Genomic DNA, 21,092 nt, shown 5'->3' on the forward strand with positions numbered 1-21,092 from the left:
TGTGAATATCGAGTGGCTTTACACCTACCATTCACAGAAGCTACGTCATCCAGTGCTGCTCCTGTTGCACCAGCGGAATCTTCTGCCTTGTGGCCGTTAACGTTCCGGTTACCTGCCCTGAGCGTTGACGTAAATTGCAGGCAGTTTAGTTTCCTCATTGTGTTGTTGCTGTCCAGCACGGTGTGTAGTTTGACAGCTTCGTGTACGATTGGTTGTGGGCGCCAATATCTTCTACGTTGTTCCGTTGGATGAAGTGGAAGTTATCTTGTCGGTGGGTCCGCTGACTGTCGGTCGGTTTGGTTGTCGTCGGATCGTGAATGGTTGGCCCGACTGCCTGTCTCACCTAAGCGAGGGTTAGTGTTTGAATTACAGGCCGACCCTCGAACGTCTGGGAGCCCTTGTGTGCACACCTTATTTTTTTAAAATTTGTTCTTGTTGTTGGTACTTGTATGGCTTCTAGCCGGTTTTGTGTTTTAAAGTAGAGCTCTTAAGGCCTTCAGCCTAGTTTAAGGTACTGTTTCACGTAAACCCTTTGGCATTAAAAAAAAAATTTTTTTTGAATTTTTAAGTCTTCGGCCTTCAGCCGAATTGAGTTTCAATTGTTTGTTCTTAAGACCTTCACCCTAAATTAAAGAACTGTTTCACTTAAGGATTTTGGTATTTTTAAAAAAAATTAATGTTTTGGAGTTTTAAGTGTTCGGCCTTCAGCCGATTTGAATTTAACTTATCTACTTCAGCCTAACTAAAGAACTGCTTTAAGATAAGGGTTTCCTTTTAAAATTCTGATTATGCTTGCGTTTTAAGTTATTGGCCTTCAGCCGTTTTTACATAAAGTGGCTTTCAGCCGGCAATTAAGTGCAAAAGATTAAAGCTGTGTGTTTAAAATTTTTTTTGGGATCTGGTAATGTTTGATCAAATAATTAAGTTGTATGTTCGAGTGTAACCGATAGCCCATTATTTTGGCCCCTTTCCACAATTTATTCTATCCGTCCCTGTCCTGCGGATTAAGCAGGGCATTTCAGTGCTTTTTACTGTTATAGACGCTACTATTTTTACTCTATCTTTTTTTTTATTGCTTTCAGGACACCAAGTGGTTTGTGGCTGTGATTCAGACTCATACATACAATAAAAGAAATATGTGTTTATTGCAAATGCAGTTTACAGTAGAACACTCCATGGAAGACGGAGGATAGGATAGGAAAGATTGTTTGGGGGGAAGAGACCAAACAGCGAGGTCATCGGTCTCAACGGATTAGGGAAGGACGGGGAAGGAAGTCATCCGTGTCCTTTCAAAGGAACCATCCCGGCATTTGCCTGGAGCGATTTAGGGAAATCACGGAAAACCTAAATCAGGATGGCCGGATGCGGGATTGAACCGTCGTCCTCCCGAATGCGAGTCCAATGTGCTGTACCAGATGTCGGTATTTAAATGCAAACATTTTGCGAGAGCCTTGGCCATGACTTCACTACAGGTTACTGTAACTAGTTCCATACTTTGTTTCGATTATACGTTATGGAGGGTTAAAATTCCATCATCAAGTGGGCTTATGCCAATTATTAAAGCAAGTTTGCATTGTGTGTACGTATTTTGGGTAACTTGTGGCTCTGTGATGTTAACACGACAGGAAAGGAGCATATGTTCACTGACAGCAGTGGACCACGTAACCATTATCACGGACAACGGGTGTCTCTTCATGCTTAATGTCTTCCCCCACGGCGACAGAACCTTTCAGCGAGATATCTGTCCCTGTCAAAAGGCCATAATCGTGCTACTGTGGTTTGAGGAATATAATATTGAACTCATACTGACGTCTCGGACACCAAATTCGTCTTATTTGAACACGCTGGAACACATGTGGGACACTGCAGAATCCATGCCTCGCAGAATCGCTGTTATACGGCGTTTGAAACGGGGACCAATATGCTGTCAAGGAGGCAGTCATAATGTTTTGACTCATCATCGTAGTTTACATCTGCAGAACGCTGTAGCGATTGTACACAATCTTTGAAGGTAAGTGTGTATTGCTGAAGTACGAATAATGGGATCAGTTGCTCACCTTCTTCTGACAGCTGCACCGAGTCATGGCTGCCAGCAGCTTCTGCCTGGTTTCCTGAAACAAAAATAACAAATTCATCACTTGAAAAAGCTCTATATCCATTGCTGCACTTGCTCCTCATTTTTTTCCAGAGCACGAATGGCAATTAGGAGATGATATATTTAACAAAGGATTGAATTGCATTTTTGATGGAAGCACTAAAAGGAAAGAAATTTGGGACATTACGCTACTTCCGCGATGAGATCATTATTGATCGGGCACAAGCTCGAACTGGTCGAGGAGGGGGAGACAAATTAGTCGTCTCCTCTTAGTATGTCTTTTTATTAGTATTTACACGTCTAGTTCCGCAGGACCAAATAGAGGAGCCAATCTCCACGGTCATGGAACGAGACAGTACATGAAATAAACATCGGAAAAGTTAATAATAAATAAAATAAAATGTACATGAATCTTATGCCGTCGGCAGGCTGCTGAGTATTCGAGTATACTTGTATAATCAGTAATGTGAGACAGGCAGTTGCTTAAATTATTCCGTACGCTCCTGACAGAATAGAAGGAGCAAATTTTTCAATTTAGATTTGCTACTAAGATTGCTTATTTCTGGTGGCAAAAAAATAGATGTAGCAGAATACTTTACGTCTTTCTGCAAGAGAGTAAGGAGGTGCTATCCAAATTCAAACAGGATGTCTACCTAGCATTAACTGAGTGGCAGCTGCTAATGCTTGTCAATAAGCTCATATTGTTAATAACAAACGACATTATACATATATTGAGAGGGCAGTATTATAATTCTCCATACTCCCGTACAGGGCTCTTCAAGAAGTTCGTGAACTTACACCACACGTTGCTCTAACTGCCCTTTTCTGAGCCCAAAATACGCTTTTCGTGTAGGAAGATTTACCCCAGAATTATCTGAAGGTTTACCTCAGAATCATCTCGGCATACACTAAAACCGCCGGAAGCCTGGATTTTAGCCTAACTCTGGCGCAAGGTGATTGCAGCACCTTATCCACTTCGATAGGTACTTGAAAGTAGAATCCAGTATCCTTGTTTACATATATTGATCTTCTTCTTTCGTGGCAATTAATTCAAGTTTAACAAGACGAGAATTTCGCTACGTCTCTAAGTGTGCAAGACAGTGCACATTCTCCATTAAGCACCATTTTACAGGTTCGCGTAAGAAAAATTAGGAAGCGACGGAAAAGCAACAAACACGAAGAAGAAGAAAGAGGAAGGAATCAGAGTGATCGGTGAAAGATGGTGGAAACCATGGTCGGTAATTTTGAAAATCTCCTACGTCTTAATTTAACTAGCGGATGGATTGTGTCACCTATATAGGAAAACACCACAATAAAAACTGTGGGTGTGCGTGCGTGTTTGTTGTTAATCATGCGATTGAATTTGCATGAAAAAGGTGAAGTTTTGCACGATGCCTGAGTATTGCCGAATTATGATCATAATCATTGTAGATATAAGGTACATTCCTAACACATCCGCATATTACGGTAGGTGGCAAAAATGATTCAGGCCTTATGTATTATAATTCATAAGACTATGACACAATATACTCGTTCGAAATGACAAAATACAGCAATACAAACAAAAATTAAAAGAAACAAAAGAGAAAATAGCAGATTACTTAAACGGTTAATGAAATAACGTTCAACAGGGAGCTGCGTTATACGGAGACAACGTAGAAGAAGCCACAACAGACAGCCAGCTAATCCCTGAATTGCTAAAGGAGAATTATATATTGTGTAAATACTTGGTGTGGTGCTGTAATGTGTACGTGTCATTATAGAGAAGCAATATGTTTATTAGATTTGTCACAGAAACACGTGTAATTACCATCACTGCGACTCTCATAATGACGAAAGACTTCAGCCGCAGTAGCCGTTCATCGCATGTGACAAAAGTGTTTCTAGATGTTACCATCTGGTTTTGATTTTCGTCGTAGCTTATACTGCCTGTAAGTAGGGAAGAGCTCGAAAGATGGAGCAGAAATAATTCTTGATGCGTATGACGTCGTAAATTTTGAAACGTTGTGGTTCTAATGTGATACGGAACAGCACGGTCTGCTGCTGCATGCATTTCCAACAGACACTCGGCGCCGACGCTATACTGTGCAGCTAAATCGAGGACAGTTCCAGATTTTATTCAGCTGAACCGTTAAATGGAGTTTATGGAGACACATATTACATCCGCCGGAGCGATCAAAGACATGCTGTCTGTGCCTCACGGACACGGTAGAATGCGGTTTCCAATCGATTTTACACATCCTTTTCGTGTCACCATTAGCACGTTCTACGTGTCTTCCGCGAACCCTCTTATGCGTCAGCACGAATTCTCTGAAAAACACTTTAACGACCGATGCACAGGGCTCTCATTTCAGTGTAGCAATCACTGTTAAAAATTCTTCTCGTCAGATCGCAGTCCGTGGGAAAATAATCGCTCGTTCCTTGCTGTATCCAGAATTTGATCTTATCTTCACAAAAACAAGATCAGAAGTACGCTGGGTGTGTCATAACTACTAAGGGGTGAAAGTATACGGTAACAGAAGCAAAAACGTTCTAGTAAACATGAAGTCGCAAACAAGCCATTCGGGAGATAACAGTGAATTTACACCGACATCTGCATCTACATGACTACTCTGCAATTCACACTTCAGTTCCTGGAAGAAGATTCATCGAACCACCTTCAGAAAATTTCTCTACCCTTCCACTCTCCAACAAACCACCTTCGTACAACATCTCTACCGTTTCGCTCTCGAACACCACACGGGGAAAAACGAACATTTGAATCTGCCCGCGGCAGCTCTGATTGCTTTTATTTTATTACGATGATCCTTCCTCCCACTGTAGGCTGGCATCAACAGAATATTTTCGCATACGGAGAAAGGTGATGACCGAAATTTCGTGAAAAGGTCTCACCCTAACAATAACACATTTATTTTAATGATTGCCACCTGAACTTGAGTATCACATCTGTGACTCTCTCTCGCCTGTTCTGCGGTAACACAAAGCGAGCTGCCCATCTTTGAGCTTTTTCGATGTCCCCCGTCAATTCTATCTGATACGGATCCCATATCGTGCAGCAACACTCCAGAAGAGTACCGACAAGAATAGTGCAGGCATTTCTTCAGCAAACCTGCTGCACCTTGCATGGGGGCTTAATTATTATTTTTGCAAATATTTTTTTTTATTTTTTTAGTCGCTGTATGTCCGATTACGCTGTTTCGTAAACGGTTGGCCCTGACTAGTATTTGTACGCAATCTGACTGCATAGAATAACAACAAAGAATGAAAGAAAATTTCCGTTAACACAATTAATTAATTAAGTCCCCAGCAACTATAAAACCTACGAAACCAAAACACAAGTGTAATTGTTCTGCGTGTGGGAGTGTGATTCAACGTACACATCTGGCACGGTTCTTCTTCAACAAGACAAGAAATTTTAAATACCATTTATACTGAAGTAATTAAAAAAAATAGAAATACTATAATTGCACAAGAAAACCAGAATTACACTCTAATACAAGAACACAAGCCAGATGCATTGTTGACTGAACCTGTAATGACGCATTATTTAAGACATTGAGATAATAAAAAGAAAAGGAAAAATTTTTTTCTTTTACCTTCATATATATTGACGAAAAGCACTCTGATTATTACAATATCTCCATTAGAACAACATCTGCTGTCTATCCCATCAAACTACTGCATAAAACATGGAACAAGCACTCTCCACTACGACTACGACATCTCAGCGAGCACTGACTACTACGAGTTCTCAACAAGCACTCTTCACTACGACATCTCAGCAAGCACTCTCCACCACGACCTCTCGACAAGCACTGCACTCCGCTACTTCTCAATAATCACCGCCAGTGGAGGCGGCGGAACAATACTCTCTAGCGCGATCTCTGGCGCTGTGGCTCAGTGTAGCCACCTTTCAACCTTCTGTGTGTCCTGCCAACAAAACGCAATCTTCGGTGCGCCTTTCCCACAACATTATCTATGTGATCGTTCCAGTTTAAACTGTTCACAATTGTTATCCTTAGGTTTCCAGTTGAATTGACAGCTCTTAGATTCGTATGATTTATCGTGCGGCCAAAATTTAAGGTATTGCTTTTAGTCCATGTGGATGACCTCAGACTTTTCATTATTTATGGCCAACTACCGTTCTTCACATAATGTAGGTATTTTGTCTAAATCATTTTGTAATTAGTTTTGATCTGTTGATGATTTTACTAGACGATAAATGACAGCATCATCAGAAAACAATCTAAGTGGGCTGCTCTGAATGTCTCCTAAATAGATTGTACAGGTTATTAATACCAGTGGGCCCATAACACTTCCTATTGGAAACCCAGAACCTCTTCTGTTTTACTCGATGACTTCCCGTCGATTGTTACGAACTGTGACCTTTCTGGCAGGAAAACACGAATCCATTCACACAACTGAAGCCATCTGGAAATATCGAATCAATTTGAGATCCCCTGTCGATATCACTCATTTTTTTTGTGTGAATACTGGGCGATATTTTCTGAATCCTTGGTGCCTGTGGGTCAACAGATCGTTTTCTGTCACGTAATTCATAATGTTCCAAAATCCTCCTGCATATTGACATCAGTGATATGAGGTTGCAATTCTGCGGATTACTCCTATTTTCTTCCTTGAGTTCTGGTGAGACCTGGGCTATTTTCCGGTCCTTAGGTACAGATCTTTCGTCGAGCGAGCGGTTGTATACGATTGCTAAGTACGGAGCTATTATATCAGCATACTCTAGATGGGCGCTTGTCAACCTACACTGACTTTAGTGTACTACTTTGTACAAGTGTATTTCTAATCCAAACTTTTCCAATGAGTCCCCCACCAATTCGGCTCGAATTTCATCCTTGTTCTTAAAAAAATACAATACAGATTCAATACGTTACATTGTCACAATTTACTGTTCATTCGTACCTTTCAAAGCATGTGATCTACATATCGTCCTCGCGTTTTGATTCAACACTGTACACATCTCTACAATGGGTTACGGATCTTTTAAAACACTACAAAATCATTTCGCAAATCTTGACACGACTGTACATTTCGCTGTTCAAATTCTGATGAACGAAGTCAAAGAATTACAGATGACTGAAGGCAGGTAATTTTGAGGTTAAGGTAGAGGCCATGCTCGGCCTATCGATTTTGGGCCATTTTGCTCGTTAGATGTGGTATTACATAAGTAGCAGAGAGAGCTGGTGCCCCGTCATGTATCTACCACATTACTCAACCGTGGGCCATACCAGAAACATGAGCCCAATTGTAGTGGAACTGAACCAAAAATTTCATATTTCATACAGATTTGTATGAACTGAGACAATATTTGGCGGCTCTTTACTACTCATTCGCATCTATCTTGTTAACAGGTCATTTGCAGACCCATATTTACTGAACGTTTTTGCTTCTGTTATCGTATACTTCCATCAGTATCGGTTTTCGCCATTAATTAAGATACACCCTGTGTAGGGAACGTTTAAATTTTGCCGTTTCGAAATTGCTACCTGTATGTCTGTAGGTTTGTAAAGCTGAACGGAATATCGTTTGTGCTTATAGTGCTCATACATAAATGGTCACATATTTCTTTGATATACGACTATCTGAGTCAGCGTTTGTGATATAATACTTTATAATCGGTTATCGATCACCGAAGCAAAGTCGATCATTACCCCTACCAACAACTTTGATCTTAACCAAAATTTACATCAAGTGAATTCGGTTCTTTATCCACATTTGGAATGTTTAATTCATCCCCCACATTTTTCTGCCATGAGATGAGGATCTGTAACAACTAAAGACAGCTGTAGAATAATAAATTTCATGGGGGACCTTCTCATCTGGCTAAAACAAAAATTGTATTATGTATTAACAAAGGAAAGTTGTTGCACAATATTAAGATTCAGGTAAATGACTGTTTTGGAAAGTGACACTTATTCAACAGATGCTGGCGGTCAAGAGATCATATTTTACATATACACCTGTAAACCAAACACATCAGCTGAATTAATATCACTGAAATATAAATCGTAATATTTTATTCTCTTAACTTCGGAAATATTAGTCACAAAATCTAAGACCAGTTTTGCAAGACGCACTATAATTCCTTTAAGAAAGACACTATACACATCATCTCTCAATCGTTTTAAATTTCGTTAAAATTTCATTTATTTTATTTTTCTAAGCTGGCAGACACAGTGGCAGAAATAGTAGTGAGCTGAAGTGTGGTTGCTATAGTGTTAATACGAGGGCTATTTTTTTTTCAACCTCCAATCGGTATCGAAAGGGAAACCACGATGAAAATCAAATATGTTTCAATTTGCAAAGTTAATTACATCCTTTACCTATATTTCTACATAGTCGCCGCACTTCGACTTAGACAAATATCGTAGCATGTTGCCGACGTTCCAATACCATCGTCGTAAAAGGCAGCAGCCTTCCGCCAATTCTCTAAGCTGGTCTGCAGCTAGTTATCTGTGCCAAAATGCTGTCCTCATAGCCAGAGGTTCATGTAAGCGAAGAGATGAAAACCAGAGGGAGCCAAATCGGGGCTGTATGGCGGATAATCAAACAGTTCCCATCGAAAACGGTGGATGAACATTGTTGTTACACTTGCAATATGCGGCCGAGAATTGTCATGAAGAAAGAAACGAATCAGAGTTACACTATGTGGTCTGCGTGAAATCAGGGGAAACGCTTCAGCAGGATTCCTCACTTGGCGGGGGGCTCTATTTTCTGGGCATCTTTACGTGCTCAGTGTGCACTCGTAAGTAAAAAGTACGATATGGAGCGATAGACGGGCATATTAGGGGCAATCCACAATACACATTTGCAAACCTTCACAGGATTTTCACTGTGGTTTTAATTTTGCGACCGATCGGAGGTTGAAAACATGACCCTCGTACATATTGAAACAAATTTAACTTAAAAAAGAAAAGATATTTTGAATGAATACAGATGTGATTTAAAATAGCGATAGTCTTCAGACAGACAGCCTTATCCTAGTATTAAAGACATATTTACTCTTCGTTTTGTTACATTATATCACTTGAAAAAGTTTTTAAACAGATATCAAGCGTCACTTCGGAGTGAATTGCTGTTGTGGTAGGTCATGTAGATCTGTATTGCTTCAGTTTTTGAGGATGACAACCAAATACAGATGCCAACAGTGCAAAACACATATTATGTCAGTTGTGATTGAGAACGTCTTCTGTGACTTGTTTAAGAAACAAATATTGTGCCATAATGACATGTTTTGAGTTATCTGTGTTTACCTCCAACATAGATAAAATTTTCTCTGTTTATTAGCGAGTCGTGTTGTCACAGCGTTTTGACGAGTTTCCTACTCTCCATCTTCAGGGAAAGTGTCGGATTCGTGCTTAGTTCCTTTCTTTAAGACCCTGGACTGCAGACAGCTTTGCCGGCGGCCAACGCGTGGGCCACTGGCGTGTCTCCGGAAGAGTTGTCGCTGCAGGTGGAGGGAGCATACGGCAGGGGTTGAGCAAGGTCTGGGCGTCGAGTCCTGGTGCTGCCTGTTTATTCTGCTTGCTGCCTCGGCTGCTTTCACGTCACAGGGGTCCTGACCTATTCTTGCCAGAGCCCGTCCGGGCTGGAAACCGCTGTTCCGATTGACAATATCTTTATGTACTCCTATCTCCACCGTCTGTTTGATGAGCGAATTGTAGAACCGGTTTTCGCGGCACAGCACCACACGAAACTGAAACTTCGCTTTAGGAAAACATCTAGGAAACTCGTCAAAACGTGAAGACAATACGGCGACTCTTCGACTAGGCTGAAAAGCCGAAAAAATGTCATCAATAAAACTCGCCACGAAAGCCTGCATTCACAAACACATTGAACATTGTTACAGAAACCTGATAGCACAGGCGAACTTCTGGGCCACAGACCCGGAATCAATTACAGCTATGAAGTCCATCAAATGACATTGATTCAATCGAGAAGATAGATTTGTGCCATGATTGACTGGCGGCTGAGGCTTTATTTTCACCGATCCCCGGCTCAGATAGCGTTACACGGTGGAGGGTCAAATGACTACCTGCCATCATTTGTGCACCATCTCGAAAGTGTCCATTGTGCTCTTTTAAGACGTTCTCTTCCATTGGGACGTTTTTGTTCCACGATAGGCTATCAGAGCACCAGTGGAAACTTTATGCATGTTGTTGTTATGTGTTAACGTCCAAATGGCAAAGGGAGGCCTGCTAATCGGTTGCAGAATTCGTATAATTAAAGTTTTCACCTGCGGGTTGTGCTGTTCTCAAGTTTAATTTTTAACCTTCTACTTTGCTCATCTCCACTTCGTATTGTCCCATCGAATTATTTCTCACCTGTAAGTAGACAATCCAATGGGCAGATTTTCAAAGCGCCTTCCAGGGCAATCCTTCTCAATGTGATTCACGCACGTGACGACGTTAGCCGCGGCTCGAAAGATGGCAATATTGACCAAATTAATGCGAGTTAGAAACTTGGAGGGTTACTCTATCCACTGATAAGTGTCTGTTTCTGTATTTCTTGTAGTATTTGCGCAGTTTTCTCCTGAAACCCTAGATGTCCTTACGAATAACGATACACGTCCCTGCCCTCCCCGCTTTAGAAAACGAAATGACCGGAAATATTTGTTCCTATTGTTACTTCTGACTACGACATTGATTAAAATAACCACACATTTACGTCTTTCACTCCGAAAAAAATCTTAATGAAAGTGTTAAACGGTGACACATACACTGGTGGGCAAGACTTACGGACGAAAGTAACTTCCGCATGATGTGTTACTTCTAAGTAACATACCTTGATGAAACTTAGAACATACATAGTAAGAACTGCTACAGTATAGTACAGAAGTAACTGAAAGAAATACGCAGTGAGACGAACAGAAATAACACTTTTATTCGAGGACAATAGTTGCAATGAAGTAACCACGATTCAAGATGATCTCCTGGACGTTACGAAAGGCGGAAGACGGTTCTCAATAGCGCTTGTGATCAAGGATGGCGTCCTCCCTCGCTGCCCACAATGTTGGTAAACAGTTCTTGTGGTAGTGCGTTCTATTCCTCCAGCAGCGTCCCTGGATGACCGTTGGTGCATTGGGGAGTGATGCAATACATCTGCCCAATACATCCCAAGGTGATCGATGGGATTTATGTCGGGGGAACGGGCAGGCTAGTCCATTCCCCGAATAAACTCCCCCTCCGCTGTTCGATACGGTAGCGCACTGTCCTCCATGGAAACGAAATCAGGGTCGGCTGCACCCCCGAAAAGACGCACTGGAAAGGAGTGCGGTGTCACAGTAAGGTTTATGAATCAGTGTAACGTGATTCACAGATTTGGAGATGAGTACACGCAAGCAACATTATGGCTCCGCACACTGTAACACCTGCACCACTAAAACGATTGATGATGCTGGGCACATTACATATTTCCACCTCTTGTCATTTCAGGGTACGTCCAGCATTGTCTAAAATGATTGTTTTGGTGGTCCAAGTATTATGATATAGGAATTGCATGGATGTACCGACATCCAAATATTTCAACACTGTAGCTCATCGCTCAACATTAATATGACGCTCTACTACTTTCCCCTATGCGCCTTATCAGTCCTGACTTCATTTCTATGAATGACATTGCGCGACTGAACCGAACAGCGCAAGTGGCGGAGCTCTTAGGATGAGAGGATATTCGGCGAATTGACTGGCCTGCCAGTTCGACCAAGTTAAATCCCATCGAGCACAAGTGGCGCTTTGGGCAAACGTATTGCAGAATGTCCCAAATGCGCCAACGACCATACAGTTGTCAACCGCCATGGCGCGGGAATGCAAAGCCCTGACACAAGAACTCCTTACCAACCTTGTGGCCAACATGAGAGCACGTTGCAGAACATGCATTATCGTCCGCGCTGACCATACATCCCATTAAGAACCATGTCCCACCTTGCGTCATGGCCTCACGAATCGCGGTGACTTCAAAGTAATTATTGCCTTCGATCAAAAGTGTCATTTCTGTTCGCTTCATTGCGTATTTTGTTTTCAGTTACTTTCTGTAATATACTGTAGCAATTCTTTCCAAGCATGGTCCGAGAAGTTCCATCGAGCAATTTACTTGCCAGTGACGCACCACATGAAGATTAATTTCGTTCTCAAGTTGTGCAGAGCAGTGTATGTTATTCGATGGTAGTGTACGAGGGGCGTTTGAAAAGTCTGTGCAAAGTCCGAGAGATGGCATCACCGGCGAGTATCGAGGTCATGTTTAGTCGGTAGCATCTTTGGAAAGAACTCACACCAAGTTTCAGCCATATTGGTCTATTTCTTTGTGTTTGGCACTCGTGTGAATCAAGGAAGTCGAGTGATTGTCAAAAAAATGGACGAAAAAAATTTCGTGTGATGATTAAACATTACTTTATGAAAGTCAAAACGCCTCAGGTGACTAAAGTGAAGCCTGATAAACATTACGGTGACTCTGCACCTTCGATTAGAACAGTTTATAAGTGGTTTAAAAATTTTCGGAGTGGCCATATGGGCACAAGTGACGCTGAACATTCTGGTCGTCCTGTGGAGGTTACGACTCCAGAAATCACTGATAAAATCCATGATATGGTGATGGATGACAGAAGAGTTAAGGTGCGTGAGATTGCTAGTGCTGTGGGCATCTCGAATGAACGGGTACATAATATCTTGCATAAACATTTGGACATGAGGAAGCTAACCGCAAGGTGGGTTCCGCGACTGCTCACGCTTGACCAAAAACGGAATCGTGTAAAGCGTTGCAAGGATGGTTTGCAGCTGTTCAGGAAGAATCCGCAGGATTTTGAGCGTCGTTTTGTCACTGTGGGTGAAACATGGATACATTACTATACTCCTGAGACCAAAGACCAATCTAAACAATGGGTTATCAAGGGACAATCTGCATCAAAAAAGGCGAAGACCATTCATTCGGCCGGACTGTCTTTTGGGATTTACAAGGGATAATCCTCATCGACTATCTGGAAAAGGGTAAAACTATTACAGGTGCATATCATTCATCGTTATTGGACCGTTTGAAAACCGAGCTACAAGAAAAACGCCGGCCATTAGACCGCAAAATAATCCTTTTCCTTCACGATAATGCACCAGCACACACCTCAGCAGCTGTGGTCGCAAAATTAATGGAAATAGGATTCCAACTCGTTTCACATCCCCCCTATTCTTGAAACTTGGCTCCCTCGAACTACTTATGTTCCCCAATTTGAAGAAATGGCTGGCGGGACAAAGATTTTATTCAAACGAGGAGGTGATTGCAGCTACTAATAGCTATTTTGCAGACTTGGACAATTCCTATTATTCGTAAGGGATCAACAAATTAGAATAGCGTTGGACGATGTGTATAAGCCAAAAAGGAGACTATGTCGAAATATAAAAATTTACCCGAAACACATTAGTAGTTTTTATTTTTTCACGGACTTTTCAAACGCCCCTCGTAGTGACTGCGGAGAAACAGTGTGAAAGTCCAGCAGGGAGCTGAAGAGAGAGGGGCAAGAGGCAGCGGCGGCTTACCGGCGGAGAGCCTGCAGAGTCCCCCGGCGCAGTCGGCGACGGCGGTGTCCCTGCCGGGGCAGAAGCGGCCCCCGTGGCTGGGAGGCGGGCTGGTGCAGGCGCGGTGTCGCTGCTGCCGGCAGTCGGGTCCGCACACCGACCACGGAGACCACGGCGACCAGCGGCCGTCCACCACCGTAGACGCCTCTGCCGGGGACAGCCACAACAGCCGTAAGCCACTGACAGCTCCCTCACCACTCACAACAATACACTGATGCTGGCAAGACTCTAAAAGGGCAGTTCAGTAAGTATCTTGACAATGAAGACGCCATTTTCTTAAAAAAAAATTCTGCGCTCGTACACTGAAGCGCCAAAGAAACTGGTATAGGCATGATCATTCAAATGCAGAAATATGTAAACAGGCAGAATAAGGCGCTGCAGTCGGCAACGCTTGTATTAGACAATATTAGACAACAAGGGTCTGGCGCAGTTGTCAGATCGGCTCTGGCTCTGAGCACTATGGGACTTAACATCTATGGTCATCAGTCTTGTCAGATCGGTTCCTGCTACAGTGGCAGCTTATCAAGATCTAAGCGAGTTTGAACGTGATGTTATAGTCGGCACACTAGCGGTGGGACACAGCGATGAACTGATATTCATGGTACACCCGAGGAATGGTCGTGAGGGAAACTTGCTAGTTGGCAATAATCACTATGTGGACAATGTGGTAAATTCTACACCATATTTTAAATCTATGTGACGATGCTGTGCTGATTATATTTATATGTTTTCAAATGGATCAAATGGCTCTGAGCACTATGCGACTTAACTTCTGAGGTCATCAGTCGCCTAGAACTTAGAACTAATTAAACCTAACTAACCTAAGGACATCACACACATCCATGCCCGAGGCAGGATTCGAGCCTGCGACCGTAGCGGTCGCGCGGTTCCAGACTGTAGCGCCTAGAACCGCTCGGCCACACCGGCCGGCTTTATATGTTTTGACGATGCCATTATGGCCGTATCACTTTAGGACGTGGTGTAAAAAAGATCTGAAGATGGTCATTACAGACTGAAACCGGTCATCGTCTAAAGAATCAGGAATCCGGTATAACGTCAAACCTCCGACATCACTGCGACCGGAAAAAGATCCTGCAAGGACGGGACAAACGCCGACTGAAGGGAATCGTTCAACGTGATAGAAGTGCAACCCTTCCGCAATTGCTGCAGATTTCAGTGCTGGGCCAACAACAAGTGTCGGCGTGCGAACCATTCGACGAAACATCATCGATATGGGATTTCGGAGCTGATGGCCCCCTCGTGTACCTTAGGTGACTGCACGACACAAAGCTTTACGCCTCGCCTGCTCCCGTCAACACCGACATTGGACTGTTGATCACTGGAAACATGTTGTCTGGTCGGACGAGTCTCGTTTCAAATTTTAACGAGCGGATGGACGTGTGCGGTTATAGAGACACCCTCATGAATCCCTGGACCCTGCATGTCAGCAGGGGACTGTTCTAGATGGTAGAGGGAGGCTCTGTATTGGTATGGGGCGTGTGCACTTGGAGTGATATGGGACCCCCCCCCCCCCTCCCCACACGTCTAGACACGAATCTGACAGGTGACACGTACGTATGCATCCTGTCTCATCACCTGCATCCGTTCATACCCATTGTGCATTCCGACAGACTTAGGCAGTTCCACCAGGACAATGCGACACCCCACACGTCCACAATTGCTACAAAGTAGCTGCAGGAACACTCCTCTGAGCTTAAACATTTCCGCTGGCCATCAAACTCCCCAGAAATAAACATTATCTGGGATTCTGGGATGCCTTGCAACGTGCTGTTCAAAAGAAATCTCCACCCCTCGGACTCTTACAGATTTATGGACGGCCCTGGAAGATTCATGGAGTTCATTCCCTCCAGCACTACTTCATACTTTAGTCTAGTTCATGCCACGTCATATTGCGGCACTTGGGCGTGCTCGCGGTGGCCCTACACGATTTTAGGCAGGTTTACCAGTGTCTTTGGCTCTTCAGTGTAGTATTCTATGTTGTCCCCTTCAAGGACATACACTTTTCCGAAAGGTTCAATAATTCAAATAGCTCCAAGCACTATGGGACTTAACATCTGAGGTCATCAATCCCCTAGACTTAGAATTACTTAAACCTAACTAACCGAGGGAAATCACAGACATCCATGCCCGAAGCAGGATTCGAACCTGCGACCGTAGCACCATCGCGGTTACAGACTGAAGCGCCTAGAACCGCTCGGCCACAGCGGCCGGCTTCCGAAAGGTACGGGCATTTGTAGCACAATGAGTTGAGCACCGCCGTTCTGGTCAGAGACGGACCAACTGGGCCCGACCGGCGAATGGTCTCATGTGGATGCGGTAAGGAGAGGTGGGCGCAGCATAATGCACTCCCGGCCGTCGCTGGCTTAGCGGACCTGCTACTACTACCACTACTCCATCAAGTAGCTCGTCAACTGGCATCACGAGGCTGACTGCATCCTGTTCAAGTCCTCACACCAAGGCAAAGTCCGTGGCAGTATCGGGAATCGAACCCGGATCCTCTGCATGGCAGCCAGCTGTGCTGACCACTCAGCTACGGAGGCGGACATCTGCTTTGTGTGGTTGCACTGAAACCTGGATATAAAAGCACGTAGCGCGGTTCCAGACATAGTGATATTTGTTGCATGGCACTTTAAGGGAGTTTCACTTATAACGGCCAATAAACTGGTTTGTTCCACTCTCTGGAGCCAGCCCCCTTCGGAAAATTTCGTCGTGCTCTCGGTGGAACCGGGTTCACAGGCCACGACCTCTGTCCTGACTGTGCCCTAAGACATCGAATTCATTTGGTATCAAGGCTTGATTCGACCTTGCCTCGACTACCATTGGGAACTACAGCCAGTGAGCCAGTGTGATCATAGACAGGACAGGACACAACTCAGACAATAGTCTACTACCGACTATTTCAAACATCTATAATTAGAAAATAAAAGACCACAATTACGTAAATAACGAAACTTACACATGGAGGCACTGGAGTTACTAGTAAAAGCACCTGGATACTAGGTGGTTGTTATTCGACCGGAGAACAACGCTAGGCCAGTCAAGAAAATATTTTTGAAGTCATAAAGGGCGATAGCGATCTTCTTAAGAAGTATAATAAAAACAGTCTAGATCGCAACTAATATATTTTTAGTCTGGTTACCTGTTTTAATCAAAACGTGACAATCTTCAGGCGATTAATTCCTTGGTGGCATGTGACACGGAGCTGCTGTACGTGCCGAAAGGTAACACAAAATGCAGTTAGATTTGCTTTTTGAAGGGCATCCGCATTCAGTGAAACATGGGTCTTTCTTTTCTTCTATTACCCAGAGATATTTCGCTCAAGTTCCAGCATCATCAGTTGGCTTTTATTTTCTTTCTATTAAACAACAGGAAAAAATTCTTTATTGAGTTTTTAAGAAAGTATTTACAAATTTGAAAAACGAAGTTTTGTATAAATACCTTGGTTGCATGTAAACTGTGAAAGGAAAACAACTGCCATGCAAAACACAAATAAAACTAGGAAAACTACAGCAAGTCGTACCAAGGTACATGTACAAAACTTTGTGTGTTTTGAAATTCATATGTAAATATTTTCTTAAAAACTCGAATTTATATGTGTTTAGACAGTGAAGAACATTTTTGCTGTTATTTAATAGAAAGAAAATAAAAGCCCACTGATGGTGCTGAAACTTTAACGAAACAGTGTGGGTAATAGAAGAAAAGAAAACACTGTTTTCCTCAAGGCGAACCGCTTCTAAAAACATATTTATTTATAATCAAATCCGTACAGAAGAACTTCAACCGCAACATGATAATGCAACTGCAGTTGGTGTGTTGGGTTGGTTGTTTTGGGGGAGGAGACCAGACACCGTGGTCATCGATCTCATCGGATTAGGGAGGGACGGGGAAGGAAGTCGACCGTGCTCTTTCAAAGGAACCATACCGGCATTTGCCTGGAGCGATTTAGGGAAACCACGGAAAACATAAATTAGGATGACCGGACGCGGGATTGAACCGTCGTCCTCCCGAATGCGAGTCCAGTGTGCTAACCACTGCACCACGTCGCTCGGTTGCCGTTGCTGCCTGGTTCCGTTCTCTACGTGGAGCATCTCCGTGTACCGGCACTGCGGTAGTGTATAATGTTGTTGTTGTTGTGGTCTTCAGTCCTGAGACTGGTTTGATGCAGCTCTCCATGCTACTCTATCCTGCGCAAGCTTCTTCATCTCCCAGTACCTACCGCAACCTACATCCTTCTGAATCTGCTTAGTGTATTGATCTCTTGGTCTCCCTCTGCGATTTTTACCCTCCACGCTGCCCTCCAATGCTAAATTTGTGATCCCTTGATGCCTCAAAACATGTCCTATCAACCGATCCCTTCTTCTAGTCAAGTTGTGCCACAAACTTCTCTTCTCCCCAATCCTATTCAATACCTCCTCATTAGTTATGTGATCTACCCACCTTATCTTCAGCATTCTTCTGTAGCACCACATTTCGAAAGCTTCTATTCTCTTCTTGTCCAAACTGGTTATCGTCCATGTTTCACTTCCGTACATGGCTACACTCCATACAAATACTTTCAGAAACGACTTCCTGACACTTAAATCTATACTCGATGTTAACAAATTTCTCTTCTTCAGTGTATAATAATAACTCTGAAACTAACCTTGACGTAAACAGTGCCAAAACAAGACTTCTCAGGGGGGGGGGGTGATGGGGGAGGGGGGGGGGAGGAGGAATGGTTGTGATAGGCGTAGTTTAGTCAATGGTACGACTGTAGACGGCTACGTTGCTACATGAAAGAAGAGACGTGTTGCGCTTTAACAGTGCTGGTGTTACGTTGTTGGCGGTGTACTCACCGGGCTGCTGCGGCGGGCACGGCCCGATGCACTCGGCCTTCTGGACGGCGGTGCCGGGGCAGGGTTGGCCGCCGTTGAGCGGCGCGGGGCTGGAGCACGAGCGCGTCCGGCGCACCACGCCCCGCTGGCCGCACCGCGACGCGCTGCACTCGCCCCACGACGACCAGGCGCTCCAGCCGCCATCCACTGCGCGCCACACACCACAACGAGGCACGTTACAACACGAGGCTAACAGCTGCGACCAGCAACAGGGTGTCCGGCAAAGGACTCTCCCATTTTAAAATCAAATAGCACGCAAACAAAGGTCGTTAGAAAAATGCGACAAACGGTATGTTAATTGTGAAAGCTGTAAGAATTTTTACAGTAGCTGAGTACCATCATTGTCTGGACATGTATTAATTCCAATTCTATTGGTACAGTTCCTCTTCTCCCCTCATTCTGTGCACCTCCTCCACCCCCTCCCCCAACCTCCTCCTGCCTCTCTCTCTCTGTTCACCTGCTCCTTTCACCTCTCTCTGTCTGTCTGCTCCTCCCTTCTCTCTCTGTCCATCTGCTTCTTCCCCCTCTATCCATCTCTTCCCCTCCCCTCCGAGTTCATCTCCTCTTGCCCCTTCTATTTCCTCCCTGCCCACTCTGTCTCCTCCTCCACCCTCTCTCTCATCCACTCACTCTCTCTGTCCATCTCCACATGCCCCTCTCTCTGTGCCCGACAACTACTGACCTCTCTCTTTGTCCATTCCTCCTCACTATTCTGTCTATCTCCTTCCTTCCTCGGTCCATCTCCTCCTCCCTACCCTCTCTGTCGATCTTCTTCTTCTCCCTTTGTCTGTTCATTCCCCCACCCCCTTTCTCTCCGTCTTCTTTCTCCTCACCCATATCTGTGTGCAGGCCCTCCTTCGCCCTCTGTCGGCCCGTGTCTTCCTCCCCACTTCTTTCTCCACGTTATCACACCCACCCGAAATAAGGGTGGCTGGTTCAAATGGTTCAAATGGCTCTGAGCACTATGGGACTTAATGCTGAGATCATCAGTTCCCTAGAACTTAGAACTACTTAAACCTAACTAACCTAAGGACATCACACACATTCATGCCCGAGGCAGGATTCGAACCTGCGACCGTAGCAGTCACGCGGTTCCGGACTGAGCGCCCAGAACCGCACGGCCACCACGGCCGGCGGGTTCCTGGTTCTTACCCCCAAAGGACTTCTATCTGGATAGTAAGTACTGTAATACGAGTACGAAATCTGGTTCAAATCGATACAGGCCGTCAGGACAAACAATTTTACATGCGGCTTTGCCCACATACGAACTCTCATAGGTTTCAGGCGTATTTGTATACATATTTCACCTATATCTCTAGTGAATTTCGCCCTGCAGTTTCTTTTTCACGTATCTCAATGTTTATGACGTGATATCTCCTGAACTATGTGTCGTGCAATGATATACTTTTGCAAGTACATTCAGTGCGACATGGAAATACTGTCTCCAAAATGTGTCGCGAATACAGTTGCTAGTAAAGAAGTAATAAATTAAGATTTCATGGCTGATGCGACAGTTTTACTGCGCGAACAGCGAAAATGTAGTAAGCAATAAACTTTTTCCCTTTCACCGTTTTGTGGAGCTTGTCAGAGAGAAAAAGTAACGTAAAAGTTTGAAAGTATGTGTAAAGTTCGTTGCAAGTCACTAAGTGCTCTCTTTCTCAAATGAGTCAATAAAACTGGATATTCACGCGTCTTGCACTACACTTCTTTATAACCCTCATCCTTCCTCTTTGATAGTTAGACTGTTCTTACCTCCACAGCCATTATTTCCAGGCAGTAAGTGATATGTGTACGAAGTTTGGTTGAAATCGTTCCAGTGGTTCAGGACGAGACGGGGAATATACATAGTACAAGGACGTGCTGAAAAGTAAGGTCCCAAATGTTTTAGGTGAAAACTCTTAAAGATTTAAAAAAACAACTTTACTAACATTCTGCATCTTTATTCTTCGTATCTATATATTTATTTCTGAGCATAGTCACGGTGGCGATGAGCACATTTCTCCCAACGATAGTCCCCATTTTTGATGCCTTCATTTTGGAATGTTTGTCTTTGTTGACGGAGCCATAATCTCAACGCTGCTTGCAGCACTGCATCACTACCAAAGTGAAGTGATCGATATAGTTATTTACGTTCTGCAAGCAAATGAAAATCGGATGAGGCCAAGTTGGGACTGTATGGAGGATGACCGATGACAGTGAACACAGGGCCCCGAATTGTTGCAGATGTCGCAGAGCTCTTGTGTACTCTGGCATTGTCATGATCAAGGAGGATGTGTTCCGTGTGTGGAATAACTCTGCGAAATTCTATCGACATAATTACGTTGCACACCGCCGCGTTACACGATTCAATTGGGAGCCATCTAGCGGCTGAATGTTGCAAGTTGCCTCTCCGAAGCGGAAACTCGATCGAATAATATGCAGGACGTGTAATATCTCAACCGATATTGAGAATAAAATAAAAAAATACTTTCCAGCATACAGTATATTTATTTTACAGTATGTTTGGATTTAGAAGTG

At 43.8% G+C, this 21,092-nt stretch overlaps 1 protein-coding gene across 1 annotated transcript in view; it reads right to left on the reverse strand.

The window, feature by feature from the left end:
• Positions 1-21,092, reverse strand: part of LOC126418624 (netrin receptor UNC5C) — a 346,615-nt gene that overhangs the window by 43,531 nt on the left and 281,992 nt on the right. Inside the window, exons 6-8 of the mRNA XM_050085470.1 lie at positions 18,537-18,722; positions 13,642-13,827; positions 2,058-2,111 (exon numbers count right to left, since the gene is read on the reverse strand). Coding sequence (XP_049941427.1) covers positions 2,058-2,111; positions 13,642-13,827; positions 18,537-18,722 — 426 coding nt within the window. The remainder of the gene's footprint in view (positions 1-2,057; positions 2,112-13,641; positions 13,828-18,536; positions 18,723-21,092) is intronic.

This window comes from Schistocerca serialis, chromosome 9 (genome assembly GCF_023864345.2).
Source record: "Schistocerca serialis cubense isolate TAMUIC-IGC-003099 chromosome 9, iqSchSeri2.2, whole genome shotgun sequence".
NCBI classification, from domain to species: Eukaryota; Metazoa; Arthropoda; class Insecta; order Orthoptera; family Acrididae; genus Schistocerca; species Schistocerca serialis.